The sequence below is a fragment of the Amblyomma maculatum genome, chromosome 10 (assembly GCF_055883805.1).
Source record: "Amblyomma maculatum isolate TAMU_Amacu chromosome 10, ASM5588380v1, whole genome shotgun sequence".
NCBI lineage: Eukaryota > Metazoa > Arthropoda > Arachnida > Ixodida > Ixodidae > Amblyomma > Amblyomma maculatum.
In genome coordinates, this window is record NC_139353.1 from 175801464 (window position 1) to 175819480 (window position 18017).

The window sequence follows — 18017 nt, forward strand, 5'->3', positions numbered from 1 at the left end:
ACAGTGATTTTGCTCCTGCCCCCTTACTCTGGCTACTTTGTTCAAGCTGCTGTTCGTGAAGTTTCTGCCAACGATGACGAGGAGGGATGGAAGTAGAGTCGTGGCGAAGGTCATACATAGCCATTGCACAGCATATCGTGGGAACGCATCGCCGGTGGGTTTCGCTAAAGTGAAGACGAGACGCCTCGTCCGAAACGAGAGCAGCCGGCGCCGACCGCTTGCTTCAAACAATCACTGCCGTGTCCGCCAAGAACAAAGAGCCCTTCCCTCGCGGTGTAGCCTTAGGCGCGCTGCGGCGTCGCCTCCTCTGTTTCCCTTATATATGCAATGGGCCCCGTGGCAGCGTGAAAGTTAAAACGTTCAGGGTTTATAGGTCCTCCTCTTCGACTTCATCGTTTTGCTCACTTGACATATTTACTCTGCCTTATTTGGTGAGCTTGTTGGCATTTATATTGTGGATTAATACAAAAAAGCAACACCTAGCCCTACTTTGCATTTATTTTCCCTGTTCCGTTTTCACAGAAAGGTGAATAGGGGATCGGAGTACGTGAATGTTACGCAAAAAGTGTTTAATGCTTCAGCAACAAAGCATAGCCTTATCAAGTTCCTCTGAGGTGCGATATACAGGGTGATTATTTTTCTAACGTTTACAGATCATTACTCTGAAATCTGACAGAGAAGCATCGGCGTGGCCTAACCATGTAGATTGCACAGCTAGACGGACACGTGCGTGATAGAACTTAGGTATTGAACAATTACACAGCAAAGCGCATATAAATGGCTGCATAATAATACTGCACAATTCAAGCCTTTCGACATAGACACTGAGTCGAGTTCTAAGTTTTCCATGATTAGCAGTGCAGTTACAAAATATGGTTAAAATGTACGCATTTCAGAGCTTGTTAAGCTCATATCCCGCATTCCACAAGTTTAAAATGGTGTCAAAAGCACTTGGATACACAAAATACGAAATACGCTTGCCTGTTTCATCACAAAGAGGCAATTAACGTGGCTTCAACGACAATACTTACGCGTCCGTGCAGCGATGTCCTGTTATCAATTTGGAAAGCAGAAATCCCATTTAACGAGCTCTTAAAAGCCTATGGCTGAAGCTAAATTTTTTTTTAAATGCATAATCATGGCGAAAGTTTTAAAACTGAGCTCAGCTGATAAGTTTACAGCCTTCAGCTTCACGATATATTTCCCTCTCAAAATGAAACTAAAAAGGTTACCTAGCTAATTTTACTTAGTCTTCGAGCTCTGTCAAGAACAGAATGTCCGCCTTGCTGTACAATCCATCTTCACAGTCCGCACGAAAGTTTAGCTCTCTGATTTTAAAAAGAGCCCCTATAAACGCTTAAAATATTTCATGTATAAAGGGAGTTTTCCAGTTTTTAACTGGGGCACACGAGGTAGTAACAGAGAAGTAGTAGTAAAAAGTTAGTAACGGTGTAAAAACCAACTAAGAAGTTTGCAACGGGAAATAACAGGTTAGCAATCGCTGCAATTACTAACTTTTCGCTCGACTAGAACGTTAGTAACGTTGGTAGAAGTTAGCAATTGCAAAAAAAAACGTTAGTAACTCAAGCCACTACTAACTTTTTGCTTGCAGTTAGTAATTTTTTACTAGCCTTTATTTAAGAGTGTATGCGCAGTTTCGTGTTCGAAATATGTCTATTGAAGACTATGCCGCCCAGCGACAAAGAGTTTCGTGTTCGAAATATGTCTATTGAAGACTATGCCGCCCAGCGACAAAGAGTTTCGTGTTCGAAATATGTCTATTGAAGACTATGCCGCCCAGCGACAAAGAGTTTCGTGTTCGAAATATGTCTATTGAAGACTATGCCGCCCAGCGACAAAGAGTTTCGTGTTCGAAATATGTCTATTGAAGACTATGCCGCCCAGCGACAAAGAGTTTCGTGTTCGAAATATGTCTATTGAAGACTATGCCGCCCAGCGACAAAGAGTTTCGTGTTCGAAATATGTCTATTGAAGACTATGCCGCCCAGCGACAAAGAGTTTCGTGTTCGAAATATGTCTATTGAAGACTATGCCGCCCAGCGACAAAGAGTTTCGTGTTTGAAATAAGCACATTGGAAGATATTCTTGTCAGCGAGACACATGTAAGGGTATTTAGAAGCAAGCATCACAGCGCTAAACAATAGCGAACTGCGCTCTTACTAGGAAATAACCGTCGCAGAACCATAGTAGTACACAGAGCGGACGTGCTCACGAGCCTTGCGATTGCAAGAAAAAGAAAAAACATCCAGCCGCCGCCAAAGTCGATCAGTGCCGCACTGCGAGCCAGCACCATGTCCAAATTCTTTTTTTTTCTTTGTTCAAGCCGCGTCAGCTGGCAGACGCGGGTAGGCACCGAACTTTCAGAGGGCTCGTGTTTCCGCTATTTACTTCCATGTTATTCTAGGGGTATTGCGAAGGCGGCTGGAAGGAACGCTCTTCCCCTCAAAATCTGTCATGGCTAGAGCTCCTTTTGCGACGAGGCAGCACACGCCATCCGATCAAAATTTGCTTCGACCAGGCAGGAAGGCCTATCAGCTTTGTGTTTCTCTAAAGCTTCTATAATGTCCCATAGTAATACGATGAAGTGGCAGGGGGGAGCGCTGTTATGTAATCTGTAATATAATCTACATGCATTTTAAATTGTTTACTGCATTTCTGTATTGGGCGAAGCAGCGATGGTTTAAACGGCCTCTCTGTGATGATTCGCCAAATTGCGCAGTTGCTCAACCTTGGCGTACAAAAAATGTTCAATTACTAATATTGACGGCGCTATGCAAAAGTTAGAGTCCGGCTGTATCGTTTCTTAGCTCTGTAGAAGCTGATAGCTGGCTAAGCGATGTTATCATTCCGAGAGTTATCATTCCTTCAGGCTACAGTACCGTTGTCTTATCGCCTCCATATCTATATCTCCCAACCAGTTCATTTTTTTTTTTCACTCGAAGATATCGTTCTCTTATCAGTGCAGGATGCCCCGTTTACACATGAATGATGTCAAGCCCTACAGCCTTGACCCGATCGGTTTTCTTATATGCCCGCTTTTCCTATCTCGCCTTGCATATATCTATCTGCACTTGCACATTTATAAGCGTAGTTTCAGTGGAAAGGGCGGTTGACATGGGTAGGCGACCGCGTTGCTTTTTACAGTGCCACTTCAGTTTCCTTTTTTGAGCCGAGTAAGACGCACTGCAAACGCGCCCGTTGCTACCGAGTGGATTCTTGCATATTTTGTTTCACCAGGGCCGTAGTGGTGCTCCAACGTCACATAGTCCAAGTCTACAAGTTGCAATGCAGCCGAATTTCCTCTTCATTCTTGCTGCTGTCATCTGCCTGGTGAGTCAAAATAATTATTTAGCACTTCCACTCAAGTGCTCCGTACAGAAGCCCAATATTTCAAAAAATTATTCGCTAATGCTAGACGCTTTCCTAGTGTCTTTGTCTGCCGGGAGTTTGACAGTGTTGTTGTAAAAACAGCAACGCTTGCAATGTGCAACGTCGATCAGCGCCATCATTACAACTTGTATAACTTTAGGCCTTAACCAGAACATTTTGTCGCGCTATCGGAATTTTGCACGGAGTCGCCAACAACAAACTACTGTGAGAACGAACAGAACTACGTTCTTTGCACGTTGCCTTATTTATCGGAACATCGTGGAATTGTTACCACAGTTTCAGTGGAGGAAATCATATCACAAGGACTTGATAAGAGTCATTTCATGTGTGCCATTAATGACGAGCAAGCATAGCAGGATATTTCTAAGCTATAATGCAACGCTTTCGGGGCTGTGAGAGCACGGATCTAACCAGTGCACGGTGCCAGTAAAAAATGATTTTCTTCAGCAAATAGAGCTATGTGAACACGAGACGCTTCTTCAGAGGAGCATCTCTGAATACATATGGCTCAGGCTCATTCAAGCTCGGAGAACGTTGTACATGTGCAATTTGGTCCACTGATAAAGAGAACACCCCGCCGCGTGGCCACCGCGCTCCGCGGAGCGCCACTTTCATAGCCGTCGACAATAGGAAACACCAGGAACATGCTCAGTGAGTGCGGAAGGTGGAGCCAGCCTTCCGTCGTCTGCTACGGAGGGGGATTAGCCTTCCGTCGTCTGCTTTGCGGAGGGGGATTATCTGAAATGCGAAAGAAACTATATATAACGTGTATTAAGAATATCTTTCTTTCTTTTTAGCCTCCGAAAGGTTTCTTCTGCTACACAGCCGCGGCGGATAAGAGACGTCTTTGTTTCTTTCTCATAATATATCTGCTCGTAACCTATGACGAAAACATAGTGTTTCTGCAAGGGGGCGAGAATAATGCGAGAACTTAAACATCCTGAAAGCATGCTTTCCCGTATTTGACGCTTTTTCGAGTTCACACTCGGTTATACCTTCGTGTATTTCGTATTCGCAATTTAAATCAAGGTATATGTGGGTGCGTTAAAGTGCATGATTGTGCATATCCAGTGATACGCGACCATTAATGACAATTTCATGGTATAGATCGTTGCGAGTAATCAAACTTAAGAGATAGCTCATACAACTGATTCGCCCGTAGAGCCGTCGGCGTCGTTTAAGTAATGCTTGACCACCTGTATCAAAGTTAGCCGAGGGCTGCGTTAAAAAAAAAAAGAAAAAAAACATATCATGATAATTTGTTGATCTGGTGTTGCTTATATGGTGTGTGATATGCGATGCCGATCTAATGAAATCCTTGTGTATATGATTAATAAGTGGCTAAAATAGAGACCAAAGCTTGGAAAAAGGGCATTCTAGCAGGTGTTAAAATAGTCATATCGAAAAGCCTTGGCGCGGTGATGTTAATTATGAAAATTTGGAATGTTAATTTGTTTTATTAAATTGAAATAATTGAAAAATTGTAAAACGGGCGCTTTAGAGGAGGCGTTAAATGCTCATAATGAAACGCCAATGCTTCCTGAAGATAAATGCGAAAATATACTGTGTAGGCATTCAAATAACTAATAGCAGTAATTGTACAAAAGAGGAATTGGAAAAAGGCTGTTCAAAGGCATCAAAATCTTCAAAGGTTCAGAAATAAAGGGCAATGCTTAATGCCGTTAAGAAAGATTAGTGTAATTCATCAGTACCCCAGGACAACTATATAAATCTCTGAGTTATGATGCTGGACCGCTGCACTGAAGAACACCGAAACTGCTAGTACACTCCCCTGCTCTCGTTAGTTTAGGTATTTTTTTTTTAGTATTTCCGAGCTGATGTGTTCATGCGCTTGTAGAAGTTGACTCATTGACAACAAACGAGGTGTGATAGTGAGCCCGCAGCCGAGAGACTGGATCTGGCGAGGTGGGTTTTCGGGGCGTGGAGAGAAGCCGTGCGGACCCATTATATATTTAAGAAGCGCTTAGGAATGCTGGGACGCGTTCCGTGCATGTTCGCATTGTGTCCCGCACCGCGGCTCGTTATTTGCAGATAATTTTAAGTCGTCATTCCGAGCAGTCGCCAAAGTCGTTGTGGGTCATTTAAGTACAGTGGTGAGCAGCCTTATCTAGAGCGCGCCGACGGTGCTCCGCGGAGCAAGTCAGCGCCATCTGGGTCTGAGTTATGCGTCCAATGCGCATGTGCGGCCAAAATAAAGCAGTGCCTGCTCGTGGGTTCCCGGCCTCACTTCCACTCAGTGCTTGCGCTTCATGATGCCAGGCACGAGCTTAATAATACGTAACAGCGGCCTGAAAACCAACGCGTTTCGTGCAAATCACGAAGCGGCTAGGCAAGTGCAATGTGATATCGGGTTATCGCTCGGTTCAAAAGCAACTGCAAGTGATAGCGGATGATCGCGCGTTTCAAACAAATACCATAGCAAATGGTTCGAGAATTGGACCTAGTTGGCTGTTTGGCGTCTGTTTTCGTCCTGTCCGTATAAGGTTACGACCACGCACCATGCAATGCAGGCGTCTCGTATGATGCCGTGCTTTTGGGCCGGGTTATGAGCTATAAGGGACACAGCATATGGCATCCTTACAAATATAGGAACTTGAATTCCTGCACAATTAAGTACAGGGGCGATGAGTGGTTCGTATGCAGGAACGCGCATTTACCCGCTCTCAGTCGGGCTTGCTTTCCTGGCCGTCTCGTTACACCCGAAAAATACGGCGTCATCGCGACGCTCTGGCGACCGTCACCTCACAAATTTGGATACCTCGATGCGGAGAGCGGGGGCGCATCGAGGCACCCTATCACAAATGCAGGCAATGCGACCCTAGGGGTAAGAAAGGTACTCGCAAGGCAGGGGCTGGATGAGGAAGTGATGAGCAGGCATCCTTCTTATTTGTCGCGCATGCGCATGGGATGAATAGCTAAAACCCAGAACCTAACGTTAGATGTCGCTGACTTGCTCCGCAGACAACTAGCGACACTCTCCTCCGCGCCGCACTTTCCTCCTCGATTCTCCTAGCGCGGCGGCGGCAAGCGTGGCGCACGACACGCTTTTTCTCCTTGTCGCCCGCCGGCTGGCCGCAGCAGTGAGTGAAGCGCGAGTTTTTGGGCCAGGTCTGTGCTCCAGGAGGGCACAACATTTTTGAAAAATTGCGAGAAAAGCATTGAGAATGCCGAAAGTAAAGTTCATGAATTGATTGGTTTCTTCTTTGAACTGTTTGAATAGGGAATACTGATAAACAAATCTTTCGGGCGAGGTCTGTGCTGCAGACACTTTTTAAATCACATGATAAGGTTTTACTTTGTGCACCTAATCTAGTACTGCCTCTGACTGTGTCTTTTTTAGAGCGTGAAATCTTTCACCGCGGTAAAACTTCGGAAAACGATCCAGGCTGGTGCTTTGAACTTCAAGATCAGAGGTCAAAGCAGGACTTAGTCTATTTCGCCATCTCTGACAGAAAAATAGAAACTGGGGATACACGCGACGGTACCACATAGGCATCTCGTGCAAGTTTACTCCTTTCGCTCGCTCGCTTCCGCGCACGTGCAGACGTCTCGCGCTGATTTGTCGCGCGGACAGAAAAGCGCACACTGGACGCCACCGGCTCAGCTCGCTGCCTTCACGGCGTGCGCCGTGCGTGCGCTTTCTCTTGCACGAGCACGCGCCTTGACGCGCCCCCGCAGGCGCACCGCGACATGCCACTTGCATTCCGTCTTGATTGGGCAACCTGACGCGTATTTTCATGAAGGATACTCAAACCTTTTATTAACGTCTGCACTGTAGAGCAGAAAACAGGCGGGGATGAGTAAAAATTTATTGTGAATGCGTCCCATGTTAGCAAAAACGTATAAAGTGCATCTCGAGGTAAGTCCGCTATGTAATTATATTGTCGTATATAATATGTTTAAAACCTGCTAAAGTATCATCAGTACTGTGAAATAAAGTGGCCCGCTCGTTGACCCCCGTTTTGTCCAGTAGCGTACGATCTATATACGAATTTGTTTTTTATTATTACGGCATTACCAAAGAAAATCTTGTAGTAGAAGAATAAGTATATAGTCCGAAGGAGGTGTTTCTTCAAAGACAAGAGCGTTAACGACCTCATAAGCACATGCGTGCTCCGTGCGCTGCACGCGACATATAGGCTCGCTTGCTCGGAAGGCAGGTGAAATCCAAGCTCGCACTGCATTGTGTTTTATTTCGGTTCTTGTTAAATGGTTGTGCTTCATTTATGATAATATTTGGTTTGCACTCACGAACCATGTGACGCGAATGGGGTGCTTCGTGCGAGTAGTGTCAGTTGAGCCTTAGCTATAAGATCACTTTCTTACTGCACTTTGGACATATCTTCATTAATAATAATAATAATTGATTCACTTACTGGCCAATTTTCGAAAATTTGTAAACGCGTCTCAGCAAGGCATGTTTTCCAACGTCGCTCCCACCCCCGAAAAAACCAAAAAGGCAGCTGTGGACACTTAAGGCACATTCACACTTCAGTGTCGATCGCGGACGTCGCATCTGTTGATTTGCTTGCTTTCAGAGCACTCACAAAGCAGGGAAAGAGCACAGAAAATCGGCAACACTAGACACGCGGGGAGCGAAGAGCAGGATAATCTTCCATCCTCTTCGCTTTCTATTCAGTTAAGTTCTGTTCAGTCGTTCAGTCGTGTCCGACTCTTCGTGACCCTATGGACCATTTCACGCCACGCTTTCCAGTCTCCACTATCTTCCTAACATCACATAACTTCATCTGCAGTGCCTCGAGGATGCCATCTAACCATCGCGTTCGCTGCCTACCCCTTCTCCGGGGACCCTCAACCTTTCCCAACATCAAATCTTTCTCTAGTGACTCCTCTCTTCTCATCAGATGACCAAAGTAGCTGAGCTTTAACTTTAGAATTGACCCTCCAATGAGCAGTCAGGGTTTATGGTCGACAATATCGACATTTGATCTTCTGGCAGTCCAAGGAACTCTCAAGTCTTCGCCAGCACCACAATTCACACGCGTCAATTCTTCGGCGGTCAGCCTTTTTCAGTCCAACTCTCGCATCCATACATCACAACTGGAAAGACCATAGCAAGAGTTATACGGATCTTGGTTGGCAGACTAATGTATCTGCTCTTTACTAGGCGGTCAAGGCTAACCATTGCTCTCTTTCCCAGAAGCAGGCGTCTCCTAATTTCATGGCTGCAATCTCCTTCCGAGGTAATCTTGGAGCCCAAGAAGATAAAATCTGTCACAGCTTCCTCTTCTTGTCCATTGATGCTCCAGGTCTTGATAGGGCAAGACGCCATGATCTTTGTCTTTTTAATGTTCAGTTTAAGCCCAATCTTCTCACTCTCTCCTTGTACGCGCATCAGAAGTCTCTTGAGTTCCACTTCACTTTCTGCCATTAAAGTGGTATCATCCGCATATCTAAGGTTGTTGATACGTTTTCCAGCAATCTTCACTCCAGCTCGTCCAGTTTAAACTATTGTACTCTTTTGATGCCTCTCCAAATCGTCTTTGTCAACTGTCAACATTTCTGAGTTTACGAAGAAAGGTTAAAATGGCTCTTTTCGTTTCCATAAAGAACGCGAGACTTCTCAGAGCGCTGTCATGCGGTTAGAAAACAGGTCTTGCAGACACGCTTCCAGAATCTGCAAAGTTTCACACGTGAGCTTCGTCTTTGTCTTTTCACCTACTATTGTGGCTGCCCATGACACAATGCTACTTATAGTACCTCCGTTTCGCATCAGCGGAAGCGTTTTTGTATCGCCAAATAACAGCCAGGCACAACGCGATCGCCGCGCGTGCGTAGGAAGCTAGCGAAGCGTCTGCTCCGACGAAGCCCCATCGTTTCACATTTCGCCACCACGCCAGCAATGCAGCGCTGTCGTCGCGCGGCGAAACTTGAGCTTGGGTTCCCTATATGCGCGATGCTGGCGAGGGAAACCATCTCGTTGGCGCCGACGTGGCAAAAGCTGTTTTTAATTTTAATTTGTCGCTTCAATTGCGTCCGCGAAGTTTCTTCTTTTATTGGTTAAACAGGCGGACGGAGTTGAACTCCGGTAATGCGAATTGTCGGGCGAGGCCAGGGTGTAACTTACTTGCTTGACCTGTGTACTAAAGTGCCCCTAGTGCCCCAAGAGTTGTCCTGTCCATATCCTGCAATGTATATGTCGTATTAATAAATCAACGAAACTACACTTACTGATCCGTCCTTGAGATCCTTAAGCAAATTTAATTCCCCGCTTTAACGAGCCCGTACAGAACATACGCACATGGCCTAGACGTGACTGTTCTGACAAAGGGTACAATGGTTCGAGAGAGTTGGTTATCTAATCAGCCTTAAATCCCTTATTTATCCAAATGCCCTCTACTCTCAAAGCAGGAAGGGTTCGATCTCAAACCTATCCTCCAATCTCAATGCAAAAGCCAGAGTTGTTTGCGGCTCCAGCCATTTCATGTTCTCCTGACGTCACAAAACCACTCGACCAATATGTGCCTGGCTCTAGCAATTTCCGCGTACCAGCTATGTCTGTGATTTTTCTGTTGACAGCGCAGCGCCGACAATATCGTGTTTACTGCAGAAGGGGGCCTTTAAAGCTGTCACGCTGAGATATATGATGTCAGCATGAGGTATGATAAACAGAGCTATAAACACAAGGAGCGACCGAGAGATAAAACCCACCTTTAACCGAGTCGTACGAGCATGCCTACATGGCTAAGGATATAAACATGATATATAAGATAGGATATAAAGATATAGAACATTTGATATAATTTTGAGGTATGATTTACAGAGATATAAAAAAGGAGGGAAAGAAAGATTAAGTCCCGTATTAACTAAGTCGTACGAACGTTTCTGTGTGGCCAACGGGAAACGCGTATCATTTGGAATACAAGGTTCTCGATGGGAGCAGTTCTCATCTCTTATGTGTCATTTTATCAGCCAAACTCGCTGTTTGCATGTTGGGAGTAGAGGATCATCGGGTGACCTACTTCACAGCTACATAGAACCCTCCTTGTCCTCTTGGCACACTTTGCGCACTTTCTACAATATCTTTTCCATTGTCTCCCATGACCGAGTGGTGTGCTTGGGGAATGGATTCGTTTCTTCGATTTGCGCGTAAGAATCAGAAGTTATAGTGAAAAGGGGCTTTGACCTGGTTCCTACTTACGTCTAGGTGGAGGCGTTCTACGATTACCGTCGGCCCGTGTACGTGTTCGGGCATATGGCTAACAGCATCCAGGAGTTGGACGATTTCTTGGCTCAGGGAGCGAATGCTATAGAAGCTGATGTAACCTTCTCTCCTATCGGGACCGCCCTCAAGTTCTATCATGGCCCTGGCTGCGACTACGGTAGATACTGCGAAAATCAGACGGCCATCGACAAGTACCTCGCATACTTGAAGGACACAGTCAGTGCAGGTATGGCAACCTCTTTACTATACCTTTTTCCGTTTCTATACCTCATCAGAGGTACTGGAATTTGCACCACCAAAAATACAGGGTGTTAGGTTTGGGTCACGTGCGCCTGGGTAGCGTACCGCTGCCAGCAGTTATTACATGCGGGTCGCGCGCCCCTCGGTAGCGTTGGCCTGGCGGCTCCGTGGACGGCGGACGGCATCAAAGGTGCCAGCAAAGACGAGGCGTCTTTTAACGAAACAACCTTTACTGTAACATCATGAAGAAACGGACAGTGAAGCTGACCCGGAGAGATTACAGACACTCTCACACAGCTGGTGTCTAGCGTCGTGCCAACGGCGCGTCAAAGTAGTCTGTCCCAGCGGAGTCGGCCGCTGCTTTTTATAGGTTTTCCAGTTCACAGGGAAAGGAAAACCCTCACAGGAAATGGAGAGCCCGACAAGTCTGGGCACGAAGGGATGACTCAATAGCAGGTGGTCCGACCGCATCTCCTCCACCTCCAGCAGACGGGCGAGAGCGGCGCACTCTCTCACGAGCTCCAGCCTTGGCCGGCGTTTGCACACACAGGCACGCACACACATTTGGCGCGTGGCAAGATCACTTCGAGACTTGCCCGCGGGAGGAAGCGTTGCGCGGCCGATGAACGGCGCCGAAATGGCCGATCCGCTCGCGGTTCTGCCTGTTGCTATGCGATGGCCGCGTCAGCTGTCCCACTTGTCGGTGGAGAAACGCAACAAGGGACACATATCCAGCTAATTCCAAAGAAATAAGCTACTTTTCGAGCGAGGACCGTCCTCATTTTATCTGCATACCAGGGAAGAGATAATTAATATGTTAGAAAATCTTAATCCCGTTAAAAAAGTTGTAGTACTAACCATTTTGTAACCGTTCCTTTTATTATCCACCACATATAGACTATCATTACTCGTGCCCTCTGCACAGTTTCCGAAGCTGAGATTGTCCTCATTGCACCTACACGCCGAGAGAGCAATGTTCATTTAAAACAAAATATTCCCGTTAATTAGATTACAATTTTTCGCTTCATAAGTTGTTATACATGTCAGGTATACAAGCAGGGGCCGCGTAAACTGCTACCCCTGGTATAGTTGAACGACCACGCGACTCTCACGTCAGAGATAACAGATATCCAGCACTTATAATCCGACAGTTTTTCTTCCCCTTTACATAATGTGGGATGAAAGTAAGAAAAAACTGCACATCACCTTTCTAACCCTACTTTGCAATATAGCAAAAAGGTGAGGGTTCTTCCGTAAAACCTTGCATAAATATTGTACCGATAGTCTCCTTTAGCTTGCTTTTTATTCGTGTAAATGAAGTTATTGTTGCGCACATTGACCATTTTGAAGCGTAAGTTACTAGATTGGTCCCCGATTTTGCGATGACATTTTTTTTGCGACACTTTATACTAGTAGGTTGTGGAGTGAGTTGGAACATGGTTCTATATTACGTGGTTCAGTCTAGTGCACATGAGTTTGTAGTTGTGCCAACTGCAAAAGTTTTGTCAATACTTTCGAAAATTGCAGTCCAATTTTATTATTTTTTGCTATTTACGTATGCTCCCCTAATGACCCACTAACCCTCATGTGACAATAGACAGGCGGTCATTGTACGGACGTATGCTGAAGCCAGGAGCTTTCGAACAGTGCTTTTAAATTTCCCAGTCAGCGCCGAGCACCTGCGATCACTTGCAGTCTGTGGTAATCGGTGGATTAGAGCCCTTGCATCTCACTACGTCGTGTTCAATTGTGATTCAGACTCGTCACAGAGCAATGCAAGCGTCCCATGCCCATAGTGCTCACCAACTACGATGATTCTTCTTTCGCTCGTTTATCTTGTATGGTTGTATGCCATCCACGGGTTCCGTAGGGGCATGAAGATAAATATGTAGCGCGGTCTAGCTATTGTTTACGTGATAACAAGTGCCGCTGCACGATTAGGCACGATTAGTTATGACTAGGCGGAGGTCATCTACTGTACATCGCAATTTACCAAACGAACGATCGGTTTCACCACATCGCGTTCATCACATCGCCTTCTTAACCACGGAGTGAACGGACTTGTTTGTTATGAGCGACAGTCGAGCCTCGACAGGGCGCGGCAAACAATCCGGGGGGTAGCTTTGGACTCCCCTTTTTATTCGAGGGTATCTATTTCGTGTATGCGGTGGCGATGCCAAGCGCCGTAATCAAGGCGCCGGAGGTGCCTGTGTTCTCCCCCCTTGGACAACGGCCGAGATTCGAGAAGCGTGAGTCTTTACGAATGATGCTGCATTGCACCTCTGCGCCAGCTCGGCTGCTGATGAGAATCCTAGCGTCTGGCTATGGCCAAGTTCACCGGATTGAGAAAAGGGCAGGTCTTCCATCTTTATTGCAATGCAAGTCACGTAATAAAAACAAATCAACGGACGACCTAGCTACAGCCTGTATGCCCTCCACGGGCTCCGCAGGGGCATGAAGATTACCACTTCATGCACACATGTTCGTTGTTTAGCAAACGTGAACAATTCGCATCGCGGTCTAGCACTTGTTTATGCGAGGTACAAGTACCGCTGCACGATTACGCACGATTAGTTACGACTAGCCGCAGGTCGAGTACTGTACATCGCAATTAGGGAAACGAAAGATTGGTTTCACAGTGGAAGTGAAGGTAATACTGTCAAAACCGTTTGAACCACGAATCTTCGTAAATTTCTGATATGCGCTTAATTTTCATTATTTATAAACTACGATTGCAACGAATAACGTACGACCAAGAGCATCCTCATACATTTTTTTAAGGCGCTCCAAAGTATCTGACGCAGCGGAACGACCTCGCTGTACATTTTCAAGTGATCCCCAATAAAAATGTGCGCACCAGGCGCAAGCAAGGTTTAAAGGATGATTTACCTGTTATTTAGCCCTTCTTTTGCTGAGTTCTTTATCTAAATATTTTTTCATTTATTTTTCTTTCTCCCAGCACACTTCAAGACTTGATTGCACAAGATCGCATGATTTTCAGCTAACGTTTACAGATATTGCACTTTTCACCTCTGTTTTCAACGTGTCAGAAACAGACGGTGTACGACCGGCAGTTTCGTCAAATCGAGCCTCACGTGCATCTTCTTTTCTCGCATTTCTTCTCACAGATGAAGGAAAACACAAGGACAGAATGCTCCTCCTCTACGTAGACATCAAAACGGGAAATCTGCGCGGAGACAAAGCAAAATACAAAGCTGGCGTCAGTCTTGCTGAAAACCTCATACATCATCTGTGGAGTGAAGGCAAGTACCAAGCATCTGCCTTAAGCTATAGTGACGACGCCTTCACACCGCCTGTGTGGCAAGCGTGCTGTTCGTCCCTGACCTCGTTTTTTTTTTTCATTTTCGAGATGGGAGGTCGTTAGCTAATCACCATTCGCTCAGATCGTCAACGCTAATCAGATATTTTCCTGTGTTTGGCTCCTAACGTTATTACCGGTAATGAGTACTGTGTCGTATTAAGAAGATAAATTATTTCGGGTGCTTGTCTTGTTTTTTCACTCTTTACATATCTTTATTTCAATCCCTGCGAGGGATACGCACATGCGGTCTGCGCAGGTCGATTTTACAGCAAGGCGGGCATCATGTACATGACAGAGCTTGGTGATTAAGCAATTAACGCACATTGGCTATTAAACTTTTTACTTTTGATATTACGGGCCAACATTATATTAAGCAAATGAACGCCGGCACCATAAAGGATGAACCAAGTTTTATTTTTTCTATTGGCAATGACATTGGAAACAGTTAACGTAAAAAAACAAATCGCATTTCTTGCTGGTAAAGCTGACTTCCCGCACTGCACATTTTAGAACATCATCTCTTGGCGTTTTATTGGCGTTTTACGTCAGCTTCGCTGCTTCTACAACACAAAATGTGCAATCAGTTCCCGTATTTTAAGTATTATACGTAAAAGCGACGCCGTTTTAATAAAGTGAATCGCGGTTAGTTAAGTTTGAGTTAGAAATGCCCCTCGACATCTTAAGCGAAGCCATTCTTTCTATATCAATATAGCGATAAGACATTAAATTTTGAATGATGCACGCAACGCGAGAAGATACCACATCCATTGCTCGAGATGACCTGGGAGTGTCGGAGCCTGACCTCCCGTTCTGGAGAAGGGTTCGAAGCAACATGCATGCCGTTTTCTTCTCTGCTCCGCCGGCCACAAACGGGATCAGACCAGTGTTCGGCGGCAGAGCGCATCAGGGGACAGTGCACTGGAGCGGTCTACTAGGCGGGCTCCGCTTTAATATCTCCAGCAAAGCTGCCGAAGAGCGTTGTTGTGTGCCATTGCAAGATAGCATCTTTTGAGCTGGCTGGATGGGGAAAACTTTTCCAGGAATATTATTCTGAAAGCAATATTACGACCGCCAAAGCGGGACCTCGGATGGCCGCAGCTACGCCGTGAAGATGAGCCGTGAAGAGGCATAACTACAGTACCCTCATACAAAAATCCACCTGACATGACACTTGAATTCGCGTTACCCCTATGCCAAGGGCAAAAGCAGCCAACTAGGGTCGCTCCTTTCATATGGCAGGGTCATATCAGAATCAGCACGCAAGAACAATTGGCATTGTTAACCCTACGTGACTCAGGCAAGTCCATACGACTTGTTTGAAGGGTGACATCATATGTGGGCTGATAGCTTACGCTCTCGCGTCATAGCCTTAAAGGATGAGCTTAAGTGTGCCCAATAGTGTAGCACCTTACACTGATAGGGCGTGATAGGGGAATAATGAAGCAGGGAAAAGAAGCTTCGCCGTTGCTTTCGCAATTCAACTAGGGTTAACCAGAGCTAAACCATAACAAGACTTCTTAAGGTGCGCAGGTTTGCGCATTTATTTACTGCGATTCTAAATATATCCTAAATCCGACATAATGACCCAAAACTTAGATAAAACAACGACACACTATGCACTGTCCCAGTGCACAACTTGTCCCCATTGGTTGTCATCGCGACTGCGGTGAACTGAAAAGTTTACACGAAAAAAAAAGAATTGTATGCGAAAGAGGACCAGGGAATCTCGCCAGTTTACTCGTGTGATCGAAGTGGAGTCATTGGTTAATTATAGCCAAAAAGGCAATCAGATGTTAAAATAGCCGAGCGAGCTAATGTCGACGTCCAAAAGAACGTGATGCCACGCAATCGCTAGACGACGTGTTCCGAAGTCTGAATGAAAACGGGCTAATAAGTGGTCGAGATCGATCACAAATTGTACAATAGGTGTCAGATAATTAAAATAAAATACTCTTAGGTCAAACGATTGCGAGGAGGAGGAAGCAAGACTAAATAGAGACGGGCAAACATTTCCATAGTGAGCGTCGCCGGCGCACCCGTGGCGCCTCTAGCAACCGTGTGTCGCTGTAGCGCGCTTCTACCAACGGTGACGTCTTGGAGAACCGGCGACGAGGCACATCTGAGTGCGTTGGGAAGGAGGAGCGCCGGCACAAAAGACATAGCGGCCGCCCATTGCTGAGCAACGTTAACAATTCGCCACTTGATGATTACTGCCTAGCTTGGTACACAATATCGTGAATAACGCAGCTGCTATCATAATATCCGCAATGTGAAACCTCTACTAGTGGCGCATCATATACTGTGTGTAGCATCAACGCTCAGGCTTACGCATTTCTCCAGTGCAGATCATGCAGCCCTCTCTGAATTTTCAAAAGTTTGATTAACTGATGTGAAAGACGGAATAAAGTAGAGGTCAAGAAACCTTCGCTAGAGGGTACAATGCATTCATGACTCTTAAAAAGCGTTCACCTGATTTCAATTTGAACAAACGTTTGTTTGTTGTTTTTGTCTTTTTGTTGTTGTTGTTTACTTTTTTTATCTAGGTCCGCTCGCCTGCCGTAGGTTTGAAGGCTATGTTCTGCGGAAAATCGAGATTGGCGTTTGCGGTGAGATTAAATATTCATGATTATGCCTGTGGCAAAAGATAGTTCTCAGGGGACATGAACGCGAACTTCTTATTCATTGCGAGAAATGTGAAATATCTAGGCTACTTAACCAGACCGCTGTCTTGAGCTGCGATTTTGGTAGTAGTGCTTGTGAGATATGGGAGTGTTTACGTGGTCGAGCGCAGCACTTCTGAGTTAACGTGTTAGTTAAAGGAACGCTTTATATGTCGCGCGGACTACACATAGCGTATATCTTACGACTGTATAGTGATGAGTATCTGTGCGATAACAAATGTATAAATTGATTGGTGATTAGGAGAGCAGCAAACTGCATTACGTGAGCGACTGTCTACAAGGGTAGCCGCAGGCGGAAGCATAATGTTATCACGTCATACATTTAGGGGCGCAGCTGAAGTGTTTGTAAATTATAGCTGAAACGGTCAGGATTTCTCTTATAATAATGAATTGAAACATGTATTTCGGCAGTACGAGAAATTCCCTGTCCAGAAAGGACCCTCAGTTCTGAGCAGCGTTTACTTTCAAGGATAAATTAAAATATAAGAATAAAGGAAACACTAAGCTACCACCATTTAATACTATGACACGCCATTTCTATAGGGGAGAAAAAATAAAACAACGTGCGTAGCGACTTTCTTCTCTGCGCTGCGGGAGCCAAATGGCCAGAGCGAGGACGGTAATGTGTTATGGAAATACATTACGAGGCTGACTCAGTCTTGCATCAGCGGAAGCAGTCATCCACGCAGACACGGACGTTGCGACACCGTGCATAGAAATAAATAGAATAGTGTGATCGCTTACTGTAATCCGCCACCATGCATTCCACTGCGCATGCCCAAGTATGGTCACTCGCGCACAAGGCTGGTCCAAGTTGCTGACTACCGCTTCACTAGCAGCAAATTGTGGCTCCGTGAGCCTCACCAGGTCTCGCGGTGCGTAACATCTAGCCTCTCACTACCCAAATAAAGATCTGCGTTTGAACAAGTGCAACTTGTCGTCGCTGCATCCGTTGCCGATGCGGAGACGACGTCGGTTTTTCATGGGACACGAATCAACTATGCCACCATTTAAACCATGTGGAGGCTGAGGAAGAGAAAATGTCGTTGCCAGAGGCAACCAGCCGCAGCGCCACCATCACTCACCCTGCGAGGTGGTAAATAGAGGGCAGGATGGAAAAAGAGGGAGCACTGTGTGCTCATGAGTGCATTAATTT

General features: G+C 45.7%; 1 protein-coding gene across 1 annotated transcript in view; it reads left to right on the top strand.

Annotated features, from left to right (window-relative positions):
* The first annotated feature begins 3102 nt into the window (after positions 1-3102).
* LOC146177980 (dermonecrotic toxin SPH-like) overlaps positions 3103-18017 on the top strand; it is a 31476-nt gene continuing 16561 nt past the window's right edge. The window contains exons 1-3 of the mRNA XM_084580684.1: positions 3103-3351; positions 10601-10844; positions 13987-14121. Coding sequence (XP_084436810.1) covers positions 3307-3351; positions 10601-10844; positions 13987-14121 — 424 coding nt within the window. The 5' untranslated portion in view covers positions 3103-3306. The remainder of the gene's footprint in view (positions 3352-10600; positions 10845-13986; positions 14122-18017) is intronic.